Source organism: Pezoporus wallicus, unplaced genomic scaffold (assembly GCF_028554395.1).
Source record: "Pezoporus wallicus isolate ANWC-B61680 ecotype Strahan unplaced genomic scaffold, APGP_CSIRO_Pwel_v1 contig_4131, whole genome shotgun sequence".
In the NCBI taxonomy this organism is placed as follows: domain Eukaryota; kingdom Metazoa; phylum Chordata; class Aves; order Psittaciformes; family Psittacidae; genus Pezoporus; species Pezoporus wallicus.
In genome coordinates, this window is record NW_026641950.1 from 4,645,285 (window position 1) to 4,662,450 (window position 17,166).

Genomic DNA, 17,166 nt, shown 5'->3' on the forward strand with positions numbered 1-17,166 from the left:
GTTCCCTGTAACTACTTTTTCCCTTTCTTTCAGATCTGTTATCCCTGCTGAGAGAATCTACTAAAGAAGAATTTTTCATACTGACACCAACTGTAGTCTTGCTGTGAATAACCACATTCCCATAAAAATCATTCCATTTATTGCAAAGTTGTTGGCAGACTATAGGAATAATGGTCAACTCAGGAAACCTTTTATCCTGAAATCACATAGCTTAACCCTTTGCATGACCATATGAAGTTTATACATAAAACTTGCATTACCACACAGCTGATTTAATGCTTTAGCAAAGGCATTTTTGTTATTTGTAAGTTTTTAGATTTATTTCTTCACCGTACTTCTTTAAACTAAAAAGGAAAAATAAAAAGACTGAATTGGAATCAATCAAGCAGTATTTGGTTGGTTGTTTTTTTCTTATAATTTTTTTTCCTTATAATTTAGAATGTTGCATTTAAAATTACAGACTCTTTCCCAATATATACAACAACACATTAGTACAGATGGTTGAGTGTGGCTTTGATTATAAACTAAAAATGTAAACTCATATGAAAGATTTTTCCTCTCTATTTTTCCTACCTTCCTAAGATAAAGAAAGATGTATAAATTTACAATGTAAAAGAACAATTAGAAAAATCCCTTTTGCTTTATGATGCTTTGTGGAAGATACTTCTGTTAGTCATTATATTTGTTTTGTTAAAGACCAAAGTAGTGGAGATTAGATTCAGGAAACAGACATTAGTTTGCCTCTTGACAGTTTGGGAGTTAGAGGTTGCTTGTATTCAAATTTCTGTCTGAATTTATTAAAGTGATGAAACAAAAAAGTCAGGGTATGTTTTCTCTGCCATTTTTGCTCTGCTCATCAACTTTTACTTGTGGGTAATTATGGCTTGATTTATGCCTTATTCATTTGACCAAGGCCATAATGGAAGTTTTGGACTTGTAAACACACTTTTAAAGAAAATAAATTAGTTGAAATATTTGACCTGTATTTTTAAACTTTTCAGTCAAAGAAAATTCTTAGTAAGCCTCTTACTTGAGTTATAACTGCTGCTACAACTGGCTCTCCCTTTGCCTACTAATGTTAGGGAAGTCATTATTCCCCTGGGTATCCATACTTCACATTTGCAATGTGAGGTATACAAATATGCAGAAGAAAAAGAGGAGTTCTTTCAACTGATTGAAATGATTTTCTACAGTTCAGAAGAGATCACTTGCTTAGATATTGCTGATCTTTCCTGTGACAATAATATTTAAGCTGGGCTCAGCACTCATGTCAGCAGCCTGTACTTTGCTGTCACTGAACGTGTAGGAACTATCATCTTATACAGTACTGCAGGTAACATTCAGGAAGTGCCTGGACTGCCATATTCTGACAGAATAAGAATATTGGGGGGGGAAGGGGGAAATAAATTAAAACAAATACTCCATTCCTTCAATACCTCATTGTTATTTTTTTGTTAAATTTTTAATTTACTTTAAAAAAAATCATTAAAACCTCATGTTTTAACAGCACACATTAAGATCACTTTAGTCTGCTACAGAAACACCCAGATTCTTGACTGTATCTAAAGTAAAATTTTAAAAATGCAACTAACAGCAGTCAAAATTTATTTTAAACCACACAAAAATAAAAGTGATACAGCAATGAATAAAGGGCATAACCCCCTCCCCCTTTCTTTACAGTCTCATTAGACCATTGAACTGGATGAAATTCAGATAGAGGCCTTATTGTAACCAGACTGAAACAGTAGAAATCTCCCGAGACCATGAAACTCAAACATTTTGGGAACCAACTTCAAGCACTCCTTCCGTGCTTTTAAAAGAAAATGAATGAAAGACACTTCTTAATTTTTCTCCCTGCAGCAACATTTTAATATAATTCCTACAAAAATAAAAAAACAAACCCAAAACAAACCAACTAAACAACCCAGCATAAACATATTTGTTTAAAATGCATGCATATGCATCTTTTCTTAAAATTTAAGCTACAATCATTGCACTCAACCACAAGAGCACAAACTGCATGGTGGCTCTGAAGATACCAGACAACTTGTAAATAATAACATTGTAAATTCATGCTAAAATGAAACCTAGGTTGAAGCAGCTGATAGAAATTACCTACCATGCATATTCCTAAGATATCTATACTATGGTTTAAAATCTTCGTACTTGCCCAAGGACTAGCTAATGTGCTCCCATCCTACAAAACAGCATGTAAGGATAACACTTAGTTTCACTTGCTTTTCTAAAATAGAAGTATATTATTTTCAGAGACTAATCCACTTAAAACACGAACCTGAATAATGCAAATCTGAGTTTAAGATGGTACCCAAACCAACAAAGAGAGTACTTTTTAAAAGTGACTATCGTGTTCTCTTCAGTTTGCATTGTAAGAGTCCAGTGAGAAAAAATATTGTTTGCCTCAAAGCAGAGGAATCAGCACAAAATAACTGCATTGTGTGAACAGAAAGGATGGGTTGAGAAAGATATTTGAGTGTAAATTAATGTTGATCTTAGCTGGAATAACTTATACTCTTTCCCACTTGTAGCTGCACCACAGACTTCACTGGCTGTATGAGATTTTACACATCTCTCAGCTTAATCAGAGACTAAAACTCAAAATCTACAGCTCGGGAATGCTGTTTGAATTTGTGAAACTTTTCAGATTTTTAGGTTATAAACTAATAAGGGGCTGCTTAGGAAACTTATGAAAGTGTTATGAACAAGTCATAACTACAGTATTGACATCTGTAGCAGTAAATAGGCTTTTGTTCAGTGGCAACCATAATATTTAAAAAAAAATATAAAAAAATTTTCTTCACATCAGTTCTGTGAAATATCAAAAGCCAAAGAGAAGCCTCTATATGCAAGAATAAATGGAAAGCAGTATATAAATTAATAGCAATATTAACTGCTTTTACATTATTATTATTTATTCAACTATTTGGCCTCACTGTTCTATTATTTGAGACTTCTTGGATGAAATAATAAAAAAGGCGTATTCATATCTGAAATGACAATTCTGGCACTAAGAGGCCTTCAAGATGAATCACATCATTACCTAGGTTTGGACCTTACACGCTAAACCATCAAACAGTGTATTGCATCTGTGCTTAGGACATGACCTGCATTGGTGAAAGAGCTCTGTGGTACATATATGGACTTTGCAAACCCTCATAAGTAAAAATTCATTAAGGGCAGGTGTTTATATGCATCAGCAATATAACGTAAGTCAGGATTTTGAAATCTGTTAATGGATTGACAGGAAAAGTACGAAAATAGACTGCAAACTTCTCAGTCTGTTATATTTCTTACAGTTTTGCAACTCTTAATTTCCATCAAGCCTTAGACAATTTTTTTATAACTGTATTGTTTCATTATTCTTTATAACAGAATTTTTAAGTGCTGTCTCATGTAATTCATTATATAGCAGTCTTTATGGTACCCTTCAGAGACTGCCATGGCAGCACAACACTGAGGTTTCTGTTGCAATTAAAGCTGCCATACCTGGTGTAGAGCTGTGATTCCAGTAACAGACCCTGTCTATACACTGCTTTAATGCAGATATTACAACGACTTCCAGGTACAAGCTGCCCTTCAATACACTATCTTCTGTACTGGCCAATCCTTAAATCTGTTTTTTCAGGCTCTGCAGAACCTGGGGGTAACGGGCAGGTACAATTGTTCTAGTGAAAAATATGTAAGCATTTGGCATTTTATTTCCTGGGAAGGGGACAAGAACTTTAATTCTGTCACTGGAAGGAATACCTCTGAATGTGTAATTTGAGAGAGTATGTAGACAAAACATGTTTGTAACTGATAGAAATTACTTTTAGGGTACCATCTTTGAGATGGGTTTAATACGACTAACAGTTAGCTTGCTTTCTATGACAAAACTTTTTTGGCTAGCATGCATGCCGCTGAACAAATGGGATACCATCCAGAGGGACCTTGAGAGGCTTGAGGAGTGGCCAGTGTGATCCTCATAAAGTTCAATAAAGCCAAGTGCAAGGTTCTGCACCTGGGTTGGGACAATCACCTGTATCAGTACAGGCTGGATGGTGAATTGATTGCAAGCAGCCCTGCCAAGAAGGACTTGGGCATACTGGTGGATAAATAATTGGACATGAGCCAGCAATGTACTCTTCCAGCCCAGAATGCCAACCGTATCCTGGGCTGCATTAAAAGAAGCGTGACCAGCAGGTTGAAGGAAGTGATCCCACCCCTCTACTCTGCTCCCTTGAGACCCGACCTGGAGTTCTGCATCTAGCACTGGGGTCACCAGCACAAGAAAGGTTTGGATCTGTCAGAGCAGCTCCAGAGGACCACAGAAATTCTCAGAGAGTTGGAAAACTTCTCCTATGAGGAAAGGCTGAGAGAATTGAGGTTGTTCAGCCTGAAGAAGACTCTGGGAAGACCTTATTGTGACTTTTCAATATGTAAAGAGGGTTTAGAAGAAAGATGGGGACAGACATTTTTACTAAGGCCTGTAGAAGTAGGACAATGGGTAACAGATCTGAACGGAAAGATTTACATTAGATAAGAGGAAGAAATTCTTTATTGTGAGGTTGGTGAGACACTAAACAGGTTGCTCAGGGAACCTGTGGATGCTCCATCCCTGTCAATGTTCAAGGCCAGGTTGGATGGGGCTTTGAGCAACCTGGTCTGGTGGAAGGATTCCCTGCCCATGGCAGGGGGTTGGAACCAGATGGTCTTTAAGGTTCCTTTCAACCCAAAACATTCTACGATTCTATGAAATGCTCTTTACTACACTGGGCAGTTTGTGTGTCAATGTATTTCTTCACAAATCATTCCAGCCTACTCTTTGGCCCACCTGTACTAAAGCAAAATCCAGTCATCCCAAACAGAAGCCCTGGTACCAAAGAGCAAAATAGTGGGTGGAGTTCATACTGGTTACTAGTTCACAAGTACAGACATCTGAAACACTGCCATGATTTGTGATGACTGATATGCCCTTGTGCTCTAAATGCTATATTGTTTTTTTAACCTGTGGTTTTAAAAAATTGACTTTACTTGAAATGTATGAGTAACTCAAACTGGAACAATTACAATTTACAAAAATAATACAAAACAAAAACCAATAGAAAACAAAGTAACAAATACAATGGAAAACTGGAAAGTATTCTTGGATGACTATTCGCAATGGTTTTTTTGTCCTAGTATTTTTTAAACTTGTTTGAATACACACATTTTCTAATTGTGTCAGCAGAGAGAACATTCATGCCAGGGTGTTCCTGAGGACTAAGACATTCAAGAGACCAAGCTGAAGCATTGTTAAAAAGCCAACTACAGCTGTACACAGTAACAACTACTAGTCACCAGATTTGGCTGTCTCTTTTCCCTCTTGAGTACTTTATGATAGAATTATCATCCTTCTCACCATTACCATCCTTATCTGTAGATAAGGGGACTAAGGCAAGTGATCAGGAATTACAAAGTAGTGGCAATCACAAATATGGGCTGTTATGTCATTTTGTCAACACAAATATGCATGTAAAATACATGCATTAGAAAAGTGATTAGTACATAATGCCAGCAAAGGCTTACCCTGTAAATGTTCAAAGCTTGAAGCAGGGTTCAGACACAAAATAATCCAATTTTCAGTATGCTGAGAAGTTGAGCAAGCTTTTCTCTCTGGTGATTTAATTTTCAGTCTTCCTCCTCTACCTCCTTGGTCTGCCTGGCTGTGCCTCTGCAGCTCCCCCGACATCCATCACTGACTGGACCTTCATACAACTTAACTAAGTTTAAATCTAGGCAACATCATACCTGTCACACCTGCCCAAAGCTGGCTCCATGACATTTCCGCAAGGTATGAGAATAAATGATGGACTTCCACACTGCTAAGAGTGGGCAACCTGCTCTCCCAGCTTGCTCTGGAGCTTGCTTGAAGCCTGCACTTAAGGGCTGGCTTGCATCCAAGCACTTCATTTGTTAGATTACTTGACTCTAGGACCAGATGTGCTGTAGTGCTTTCAGAAAGAGGAGCATTTTACCCTACAGTGGTCATGGTTCTTTGAGATGTGCAGTAACCTGCACACAGTAAGTCTGCTGAATGTTATTATTCAATAATGTGTATTATGATAATGCCCATGATCCCAAATCATGCTTCAGAGTGCTACTGTGCTAAAAGTTACCAGCCTGAGTCTGTGGCATATTAAAGTACTAAGGTCTGAAGGGAAATAGTTTCCCTTTCTCCTTCAGATTAAAGAAACAGAACATATGGCTGTATTGCTTCAAAGGCATTCCTAAAGGGCACTGCATGGTTCGCTGGGGCCATAGCTGTGTGCACGGTCACTGAAGGACCTGGGAGGAAAGTCACTTAGTCTCCTGTGGTGTTACTGATACCTACAAAGAAGAAAATTTTCAGGCTGATGAAAAGAAGAATATATGTGTCCCTGTCATGAAGAAAAGCACTCCTTGAGGCCTAGAAGTGATTTATATGGTGCATTTGCTTCCAGCAGCAGGGAGGCAGCCTAGTTTCACCTGTAAGAACTGAAGGCAAAGGCCAAAAAGGGACTAATGTTAAGGAAGTTCTGCTCTGTGATCAGGCTTCACAGTTGCTGTGCTGGATTTTAGTTGCTCCCTTTCTTAGGCCTGAGCTTTCACTATGAAGGAACACCTCTTGGAGCAATCCCTTTAGTGCCTGGTGTTAGCACAGAAGGTATAACTAAGTGCCTTAGTGCCATGAGGCTGCACTGCAATGTGGATCTTAGAGGTCCTTTATATTTCCTCAGAGAGCAGAAAGGCCCTGCACACCGCTGGGTGTCAGACATCCTGGTCACATTTCAAGTAGAAAAGCTGCCCTCCACACAGCCCTGAGATTGCAAGGGAATATGAGGGAGACATAGTGTTGATAAATACTGATGGTCCAGTGACTGGGAGATACAAACAAGGAGAGCAGGCACATTCACATAGTAAATGATGCAGGAAACAACCCACAAAACTCAGTTTTCATAAAAAATACCTGGCAGTTAATTCCTCCCTATCAACATCTAGATCTGAGTAAATCCAAGCAAGCAGTTACAGAAGTTACAGACTTGTAGGAGTCCTGGAAGGATTTATTGCCATATGGGTGAAAGAAGGAGGTTTACAGGGCAAACATAGAGTGTGAGAGTGCAAGGATGTAAACGCTGTTTATTCTTTGCTTTAAACTGTGAACACATGCATACAGGTAAGTCAGTATCTTCATGCCTCATGAGAGCCAGGTATGTTCCCATATGTGTAAAGTGTGGGATTTGTAAAATGTTTTCTATTCTAACTTAACGGAGTAAAGAGGCAGAAGAATTTGAGCAACACAGACAGCTGCTCTTGTGCTGCTCCTCAGCATGGGAGGCCTGATCCCAATACCAGCCCCTGAGGAACACCACTCGTCACTGCTCTCCTCTTGGACATTGAGCTGTTGACTGCCATTCTTGAAGTGTGACCACCCAGTCAATTCTTTATCCACCAGGTGGTCTGTGTCAAATCTATGCTCCTCCAAATCAGAGACAAAGATGTACAAAGCATTTAACACGACAAGTCCAGGTAGACGATGTCAGTCACTCTTCCCTTTCTACCAAAGCTGTAACTCCATCATAGAAGTACACCAAGTTTGTCAGGCATGACTTGCCCCTAGTGAAGTCATATTGGCTGTCACCAATAACTTCCTTTTTCCTCATGTGACTCAGCACAGTTTCCAGGAGGATCTGCTCCATGATCTTGCCAGGCAGAGAGGTGAGACTGACTGGCCTGTAGTTCCCCAGGTCTTCCTTTTTTTCACTTTTTAAAAATGGGTATTATGTTTCCCTTTTTGCAGTTAATGGGAACTTTAATGGACTGTCATGACTTCTCAAATATGATGGATGGTGGCTTAGCCAGTCCATCCACCCCCAGGCAGAGCTCCATGCACTCCAGATGGTCATTGACACAGAGGGCAACACTTCCTCCTCATCTCTCCTGCCTCTCCTAAAGAGCCTGTATCCTTCCATTCCAAAACTCCGCTCATAGGAGGCGTCCCACCAGTCTCCCTGATGTCAGTTGGATCATAGCCCCGCAGATGTGTACACACTAACTCCTCTTGTTTATCCCCATGCTATGTTTGTTTCCATAGAGGCATTTAAGTTGGGCCCCTGATGAAGCCTGGAATTAATTTGTGCTGTCCCTCAGATGCTCTCCTCCTGACCTGCAACCCCTCTCCAGGCTCTGGGCAACTCTTGCTGGTACTGGCATAAAACTGGTAGGAGCTGGATGGATTGAGGTTCCCTTCCCCCTGCAACTTTAGTTTAAAGCTCTCTTCACCACCTTAGCTGCCTGAGGTTTGGACTGCAGCCTCTCCCTTCAGCACCTCTGTCTGGGTAGAAGCATTAGCCACTGCTGCGGTAGATGGTGCAGACCCCCCAGCTGGAGCTGCAGCCTTTGCTCTTAGACAAGTGTCCACCATTCAGACTTAGGGTCAGGTAGGATGAGTGCCCTTGACCTATGGAGATGGTTACAGAATGGTGCCCAGTTGCTAGGTTACTGGACTTCAAGTCTCTCCACTTGCCTGGTGGAATCCCCTTTGAAGAGGTGCCCTCCTGCGTGGACTTCTGTGCCATGCCACGTTTGTCCATCCTGGTCACAGTGCTCCTCGTCGCTAGTCCCTAGGGCTGCCTTTGTGGCTACCGTTACTCATGGCCTTGCCCACCCTCTCATGAGAGCTGCTGGCTCCTGGTGGGTCTCAATGCTCCCCTGGGGTTTCCCTGGCTCAAGAATGACCCACGTACACTGCAATCCCCCACTGTGCTCTGGAATGCACCTGCACTGGAGCTGATTGCCTTGGCAAGTGACGAGATAGGTAAATGTCATGTTTCAGTCACATCATCAAGTTGCTAATTTCCCTAAAACACTGGGGCATACATCCTAAAATACCTCATATGTGTAATTGCTCCATATATACCATTAAAATATTATACCTTATTATCCCTATCACAACATAATTAGCATGTAAAATCACGCATTCTTTTCTGATGAGATAACCGTCTCTCTTGAGAGCGTTACATCAGTGTAGCTATTCCCTCCTGCATGCAATTAAATTTCTACCATAGAACATAGTATGAGATATTTAAAGGAAGATTTTCAATACTGAAAACCTATACTTCCTAATTTGAAGTTAGATTTTGGAATCTAAATTTTGACATCACTGCACTATTTTCTATTTGTCTTAGTGTACTTCTATAATTTCATTATGAAATTACTATTAACACAAGAAAATATTCTTTATGATGGCACTTAGATCAAATTATACGTTAGTAAACATTAATATTTTCTTTTAAGGATTTTAAAAAACCTGCCATGCCTCTTCAACATGATGTTTAAGAAATGTTCCTTCAAGATCTGATATTTACTATTATATCAGTTTGGAATTAATTACTTCAAATAAATCTGCGTAAAGTGAAGGAAATAAAGCATCTCTTCTAGTTTTTCTCAAAACAATAAACTAAAAACTAGTACAAACTGAGGGTGCAGTAACTAACTGTAAATCTAAGTGGAGTTCACACATTCAGAGCTAGACAGTAAGACCTGACTGATTTTTTTTCATTGAATTTGAACAATGTCAATTACAAATAGTACTACTATTATTAATAGTAATAGTAGTAGTATTACATAAAGAGCAACAAATAGAAAATTAGATGATTCGTTTACCTGGCTGTGTCCCCTAATAAATTAGAATGGGTAAACTAGTTTGCAACTGATATGCACTGGCATTGATTCACTTTATACAGACTAAAAAATAACTGCTGAAATTTAGAATTTAACCTAATAACATTAAATAAAACTCTAGGTTGAGCTCAAGCAGTGCTTCAGAGATCACTGTTGCAACTCTTCCCTTTGCATTCAAAATGTTAAACCAGTCTTCAGCAGTTTAAAAGAGGACAAAATACTTTCTCCTTAACTTGGGTAGGAAGAGAGCTGTTCTGATTAGAGCTTTCTGGAACACATCTGATGAAAAGAAGATTTTTACTAAAAATCATTAACTTGAGGTATCTCGAAAAATGTGCATCATATGCCAAAGTTATAGCAGACAACTGCCTGCCCATAAACCCAGCCTCTCTCTATGCCAGGAAGGGTTCCCCCTGAGCCTGGGTGAGCCAGAGAGCATCAGCTTTCAGTTTCCCACTTTGAATTATGCCTAGACTCAAAGACATGTCTACACTGTGGGTTAGACAAGCTCCAAGTCCAGCTTTGCCTGTCTTCATGCTATTTCTGGGCAAGGATGCCCAGGCTCTGTGGCTCACTGGAAATGTTGCACACAAACTTTATGATTCCTAACAGCTCAGATGCTTGTGCACATGAACTGGAAAGCTTATGAGTGAGCAGGGTCACCACTAGATCTTCCAGACTCAGTCCTGCATCGGCAAGAACAGATGCTTTAAGCCTGAGTCACAGCCAAGCCAAATTGCCCACAGTTTTCATGGAAGTCTGTCAAGCTTCAGGCCAGCCTGATCTTCCAAACCACCAAGCAAGAGCTTTAGGTTTCTGAGACGAATGCAAGGAATCTGCCCTGAGGTTGCAGCCTTGGGAACCAGGGAGGCCCTGCTAATAATGGTGATGCTCACAAGAACAACTGCAGGTCCAGGATGGCATATTCTTGCAAAAACAGTATGTGTCTGTGATACGTTTCAAAACCCCTGACATTCCTGGTGAACTGAAAGATCAGTCTGTGGCCAAGTCTAGTCCCTACATGCTGCTTCCCACAAAGTACAGGCTCTCTTATGCCCCTTCCCTGTGTACTTCTCTGAAGATTTCACTGGCAATCCACAAGCACAAACCTACTCCTTGGCACACTGAACATGCTCTTCACTCCCTTGGACAGGGCAAGGTCTTTCAGATTTGAGCTTGGGTTCCTCAGAAATAAGGACTCAAAACTCATGCAAGAACATGAACACAACTGCTCACTTCTAAATGCCTCTGTGTATGAAGAGGGGTATAGACATACTGTGACACTTGAGTCTGAAGACACAAGACAAACCGGCTTGTTATAGGGGAATGCAAAGAACCAAGCTAATCCAGTGAGCTACTCTGCTTTCATGAACCATGTGAATCAGTATTTTTTTCAGACACAGCTTCAAAGTTCTTCAGTGAATAAACTGCTATGCTGTATTGTTAAGGCTGTAACATGCCAACTATCAGAAGATAATCTACTACCCCTAAAATGTGGTCAATTGTTTAGCTTCCATTAAAGTCAGTGACGCTGACAAACATATAAGGAAGTAGCAACAAGTCTACTGGCTACACACAGCAAATGAACACAGAGAACTCTGTTGAATATGCTGGTAAGATACAGTAGTACTTTCTCTTTCTGCTTTGGAGAAAATGAAATATAACCAGAAATCAGAAACAGATTTGGAAAATAAATAGCATTGTTGTACTTTTCTAAAATCTGAAAAATCAGTCCTATACATGAAACTCACTGATGGCGCTTCTTACATCCCAAACAATGATATCTTTACATATAGCTACCTTAATGAAAGAAACTGCTGTTTTAAAATGTAAAGAAATATTCTATTCTATTGTAAGTATAAAAAATAAATACTCCACTAAGGAATGGAAGAAAAAATAAAGCACATTAAATAATTTCATTACATTCTAAGATGCCAAATCATCTGTGAGTGGTTTCTTTTTAGATGAAAAGAAATCAAAATATAGGACAGATGTTGGATAAACCACATTTGAGGTCTATCACACACTGGTATTTTTCAAATGATTTTGGCTCATCTATTAAATAAGGTGTATTTTGCTTGATTTTGAAAAGGGAAACATCAGGAAATATTTAAAGGCCAATTGCTGCCAATTAACTTTGATCAGCAAAAGTTGCATTTGAATCTTTTAGATTCTTTTGCCTGTCTGGAATAACACACTATTCTAAAATCCAGCAAAACAACAACTTGATGATTAATGTGTGTTGGCAGCCCCACCACAAGCTTGCTTAACAGCTGGATTTTAAATAAACAGCTGTCTTCACTATGATGGGAAAGAAATCTGACTGTTTTCATGTTTTTGCGCTGTTAAAATATGATCAGAAAATGTTTTTTTCCCTTTTAAGATGAAAGAGCCAGGCATTATGGTGACAGTCTCTTTCAGCAGTTTGGATACTTTTGGAACCATCTCACAAGCATTACCAAACTAGAGCCTGCATAGGCTGAAAAAACCCTTGGCAAGACGACACCAGCTCCTTGCCACATGCCGCAGGATTGAGGCACACACAGCAGAGAAACCCTAGCACGTAACAAATAGTACCTGCCCCCAGAAAAGGCAGAGGACCCCCAGTAAACAGCCCATGGAGACAGACAGCATATACAACATTAATGACTTCCCTTGGGGTTAAGGTAATACTTGCCCACAGCATGACGTAGGTGAGAAATCTGTACCCAGCCATTAACTGTTTATAGAAGCTGAGGATTAATATTTAATGGCCTGTGCAGACTACTGAATTCTAAAGTTTATAGATGCATTTGGTGCATCCACTTCTCAAACCTGTCTACTGTGGTCATGAAAACTAAGACCTGTGAGGACAAAACTCCACCATTTAAACTACTGTAACCTTTGAATGCCAGTGCGGCCATTTATTGTAAATATTACTATATATCCTAATGACAAAACAACACAGATATTTTCTAAATGTTTTCATATTAAAACTGTGAAACCAAAAATAACTGCCAAGCCATCTAACAACACATAAAAAGAGACAAATATTAAATCACCTTTATGTCTTTCAAAAAAATGAACACTTACTTCTAAATCATTAAAGAATAGATGAGTGTCCGCCAAATTGAAAATCATCTCTTCCATTCGGAGTCCAAGAGACACAGAAGTGGGTGGATCCTTAAAGAAGAAATTGAGCACACCATCAATACCATGCCTAACATACATACCAGAATATAAACTGAAGGAACTATTTTTCAAGGTAGATTACATGATGTATCAAATGCAACATCTGCTTCTTCAGTTTAACATCAGTAACTCTCTAATCCTGTACTATAACACTTACCAGTAACACTCAAAAATACAAATTTAACTTGAGTGATACCATGATCCTGCAGCAGGACCTCTGTGGTCACCCGTGTGCACCCCTGGCATGGGCTCTCTGCCCTCTGTGCAGAAAGGCCAAATCGATTTCACTTAAAATTTCTGCAGATTTTACAGTTGTTTACAAATTTTACGATCAACCAAGGGCATGATAATGCTATTGTTACTCAAAATAAACTCTCCCTCGTCACAAGTGAAAGGATTCAGTCCTGGGAATACCTAGTGACTTGAAAGCAAATCACTGTTAATGTTTTATTTGCAAATGGCAATTATATTAAAAAACACTCCTTGATTCTCCACAAAAAGATGCTTTAATTATGCTTTCAGCTTGGCCCACCCATGCAGAGTGAACAAATCTATTGTCTGTTATTAATACATAACACACTTTAACTTCTCTACAGAAATTACTATAACAACTTATTCCTTACTGAGCTAATAAACTCAAAAAGCATGTTCGGCATTGTGGTTACCAAACGCATTGCAGATGTTTGCCTTGTTGTGATTTTTTTATGTTTTATATATTTTCAACCTGAAAAATTGAAATGAAAGCCTGATATATACACTTGATATAGAGTTTCTCCTTTATAATGCCAAGTATATCCAAGCACACAGAAGCATCAGTTTGAAAGAACATGTTACATCATCTCATGACACCCTCTATTAACAATGTTAGTTTGTTAGGAATTATATTTTAAATAGAACTGCAGAAGTGACAACTCATATTTTACTTGAAATAAGTTAATACTCTAAACCTGATGACAACTCAAAGTTAAAAAACAAGAGATTTAGTCCCTAGTTTCTTTTTCCACCTCTCAATAAAATTAATAGGTGTTTCAACATGAAACTTTAAAACTTTTTTTTTCTGTAACTACTAGCTAAAAACCAAAATGTGTCAGTAGCAAAGAGCTCAAAAAGAATGGTGATTTGGCAACCTGTTTGCTTTCTGGAAATGTAAAAACCCAAATAAAACTAACCAGAAAAAGTATTTTGGAAAGAAGCATTTAGAAACAAAGCTACATAGAACAGACAAAACATCTTTTTTTTGAACTCACATACATTTAAAAGCAAACAGGTAATCAAGTATATATAAAAAAAAAACACCAAAAAAAACCCTAAAAAATGGGAAAGAAAAATTGCATCATACTATTTTGATAACCTTTGCCCTCAAAAATAAGCTTTCTATTTAAACTGGCAACGCCAAAAAAAGAATAGTTGGCTTCCTAATTCAAATGGAAAGACTTTAAAATATGAATAGAAGTATTCTGTCCCTCTGTTTTAATACTGGTCTATTTGTAGACCTATGTCTTCCTTTCTTTTACTTTTGCAGGCATGTGAGGTGGAAAGCAGGTGAGATTTGCTCTCCAGCTAGACCTGAGGCTACTTTTCCCTCTGACATTCCTGTTGATCTCTGTTCCCAGTTTCCACCCCACCATCCTTCATAGCTCATCAGTCTTTTTGTTTTAAACCAGACAATGATTCCTCTTGTGCCTGAGCCCTAACAGGAGTCATCCCACAAAAGTCTCTGCTTTAGTTATTAAAAGGAGTTAGATGGACTAAAGGTCTAAGATGCAAATGAAGATCACTAGCTACACCTTGATGATCAACTGCTAATGTAACAGAGCAGAACTAATCCCATTCTGAGTTTCCATCCATAAATAGGAACATCATTTTCAAAAGCAGAATAAATGGGCAGATGGAGCATGATACTGGTTATGACCCAAATGGTTATTTTTAAAGAGATGGCTGTGAATATATATTCTAAGTTTCAATGTACACACAACTTAAATATTTTTATTAAACTTTTAATCACATTTCTGAGTCTGAAAAAATGTTTTTTTGTAAAGCTTTCTGTGAACCATCTCACTCCAAGGTATTTTTTAAATGGCAGACAAAACAGAATGGGTATTTCTCTGAAGTAATGCTAAAATAATGCATTTATTAGGTTAATTTACTTGGGAGAAAAACAAATAAGAAAATCATTGGCACCTACTGAAAATGTCAGATTAAATACCATAGGAGCTAAGAGAAGAAACAAAACAGGTAGCTTTTAATTCCTTGACTTAATTGACTTGACTGAAATCAATCTTTTTCTATAGAAAGTTCCACATAGCATAGAAACCATGTTAAGCTGCAGCTCTGGATACCCACATGTTTAACAGAGGCAAAAGTCTTATCTGCATTAGTATTATAAATGCCTGCATAGTCACAAACTTGCAACTGCCCTAGTAAAAAGCACAAGAGCTTGGGTTTAAGGCACTGCAGCAGATTAAACCCTGATGTCAGACATTACAGTGGGGACTGAAAACTTAAAAAAAAGACAAGGCTAGAATAAGTTTTTTTTAAAAATAATCCCATAGTGAACCTTCTTTTGCAATTTTAAGCCACTAATTGCTAACTAATTATTGTGAGGTGTCACACAATGAGGAGGAAAGCTAACAATCTCTCCTTGTTGATTGGGATTTGCAGGTTCGGTTGGAGTGTCTTTTCAGGTATGGTCAAAATTAGGTACAAATCTCTGAGGGAGGTACAGTTTAGCTGAAGAAAAGAAATACCAATGTCAAACTGCTTAAGCGGGCCTTTGTTTTGAATACTGGTACTGGAGCCAAAACATTGTCTGTATGTCATTTCTAAATTCTACCCACTTGATTTCTTTGTTTTGTGGAGAAACAAGAAGCTGAAAAACAGGAAAGTTCACTTTGGGGTACAAGGCTTATTTTCCACTTAAGCCTACAGGTCACAAATGAAGGGCTAAGTGAAACCAGGCTTTGTTTTTATCAATCTCTAAAATATATTAAACCACATTAAAATAGCTTATAATTTAAAGGAAAATTCCTTTAAAGCCTCTGAATATAAATGCTTTCATGGAGAATGGAAATGTACATAAGGACCACAGTATTCTAGTGCCAATACTGAGACATATTTCCACCTGCTCTAAGAGACTAAAGAAGGGCTCCAACTTTTTCCAAATTCTAAAACTTAATCATTTGATATCTATCTCAAAACATATTTTTTGAGGTCTTAGAAGCCCTAATGCCAATTAAAGTAACAGATAACTTTATATTTGATCAATAGGTCTCTCACTGTACATAAACAAATACAAAATCCAAATGCAAATGGAAATTAGTTTTGTTTCTTTATTTTTTTTCTTCTGGAAGGACATATTATATTCCTATACTGGTTGCATACATTTCATGTTCACAAAAATGAAATCACCTTTAAAAAAAAATGTAGCAGTTTATACCATGCCTGTGCAAAAGGAAAAGCAGAGGCATGATTTTGTTCCAACAATGCTGAAGGACAAAAGCAGGGAGAAAGCAGAGCACAATAACAGCAAAAGGAGAGCGGGTGATAAAAAAAGATGAGAAAGTAAGAATATACAGAAAAGGGTGGCACAAGCAAGAAGTTATGAGGAAAAAGAGAATAAGGAAAAGAAAATCAATCCCTTCAGCAGCAGGACTGCTCATCATTCATAGTCATTCACCATGAAACTCACTCAGGCATTATGAAAAGAGATGAACACCAACTTGCCAAATCCTCTATTATTTAATGAGGATATTTTTGCTTGTTTGAAGATTCAGCTTTTGTATTTTAATGATTATGTGAGAAGCTTAGATTTAATTTTTTAAAAGAGCATTTCTAGCCCTCATCACAGTGCAGAAACGTATGAGAAGGTGATGTCAGACTGCTCAAAAAGCAGAATACAGGTGAAATGAACAGAAATTCCCCACAACTATTTTTTTTTCTACAGATTGGCTTATGATCTGGATTTCTGATTTTAAGGCCAGAAATCATTAGAAAACACTCTTTTGAAAACTGTGCACCTCCCATTGCTGCAAATAAACCCTACAATTATCATATGACAGATGCAGGTTTTAGCATGTCTGCTTTGAACATTTGACACTATCTTTCTCTAATGTCTCTGGAAATTGCTAACTGTTGTCTGAAGCTACCAATAAACCAAGAAAAATCACGATATGAATGAATTTTTAAGAAAATAAAGCAAAAATGGCACACTTCCATGACTTTCAGAGCCAAAGACATGCACAATCCTACCCCTCACCAAAAAGATCTAATATTTATGCAGAGAATAAGCAGTAATGC

At 38.2% G+C, this 17,166-nt stretch overlaps 1 protein-coding gene across 1 annotated transcript in view; it reads right to left on the bottom strand.

Moving 5' to 3' along the window:
• EYA1 (EYA transcriptional coactivator and phosphatase 1) overlaps positions 1–17,166 on the bottom strand; it is a 163,588-nt gene that overhangs the window by 25,155 nt on the left and 121,267 nt on the right. The window contains exon 14 of the mRNA XM_057426199.1: positions 12,772–12,861. Within this exon, the coding sequence (XP_057282182.1) occupies positions 12,772–12,861 (90 nt within the window). The remainder of the gene's footprint in view (positions 1–12,771; positions 12,862–17,166) is intronic.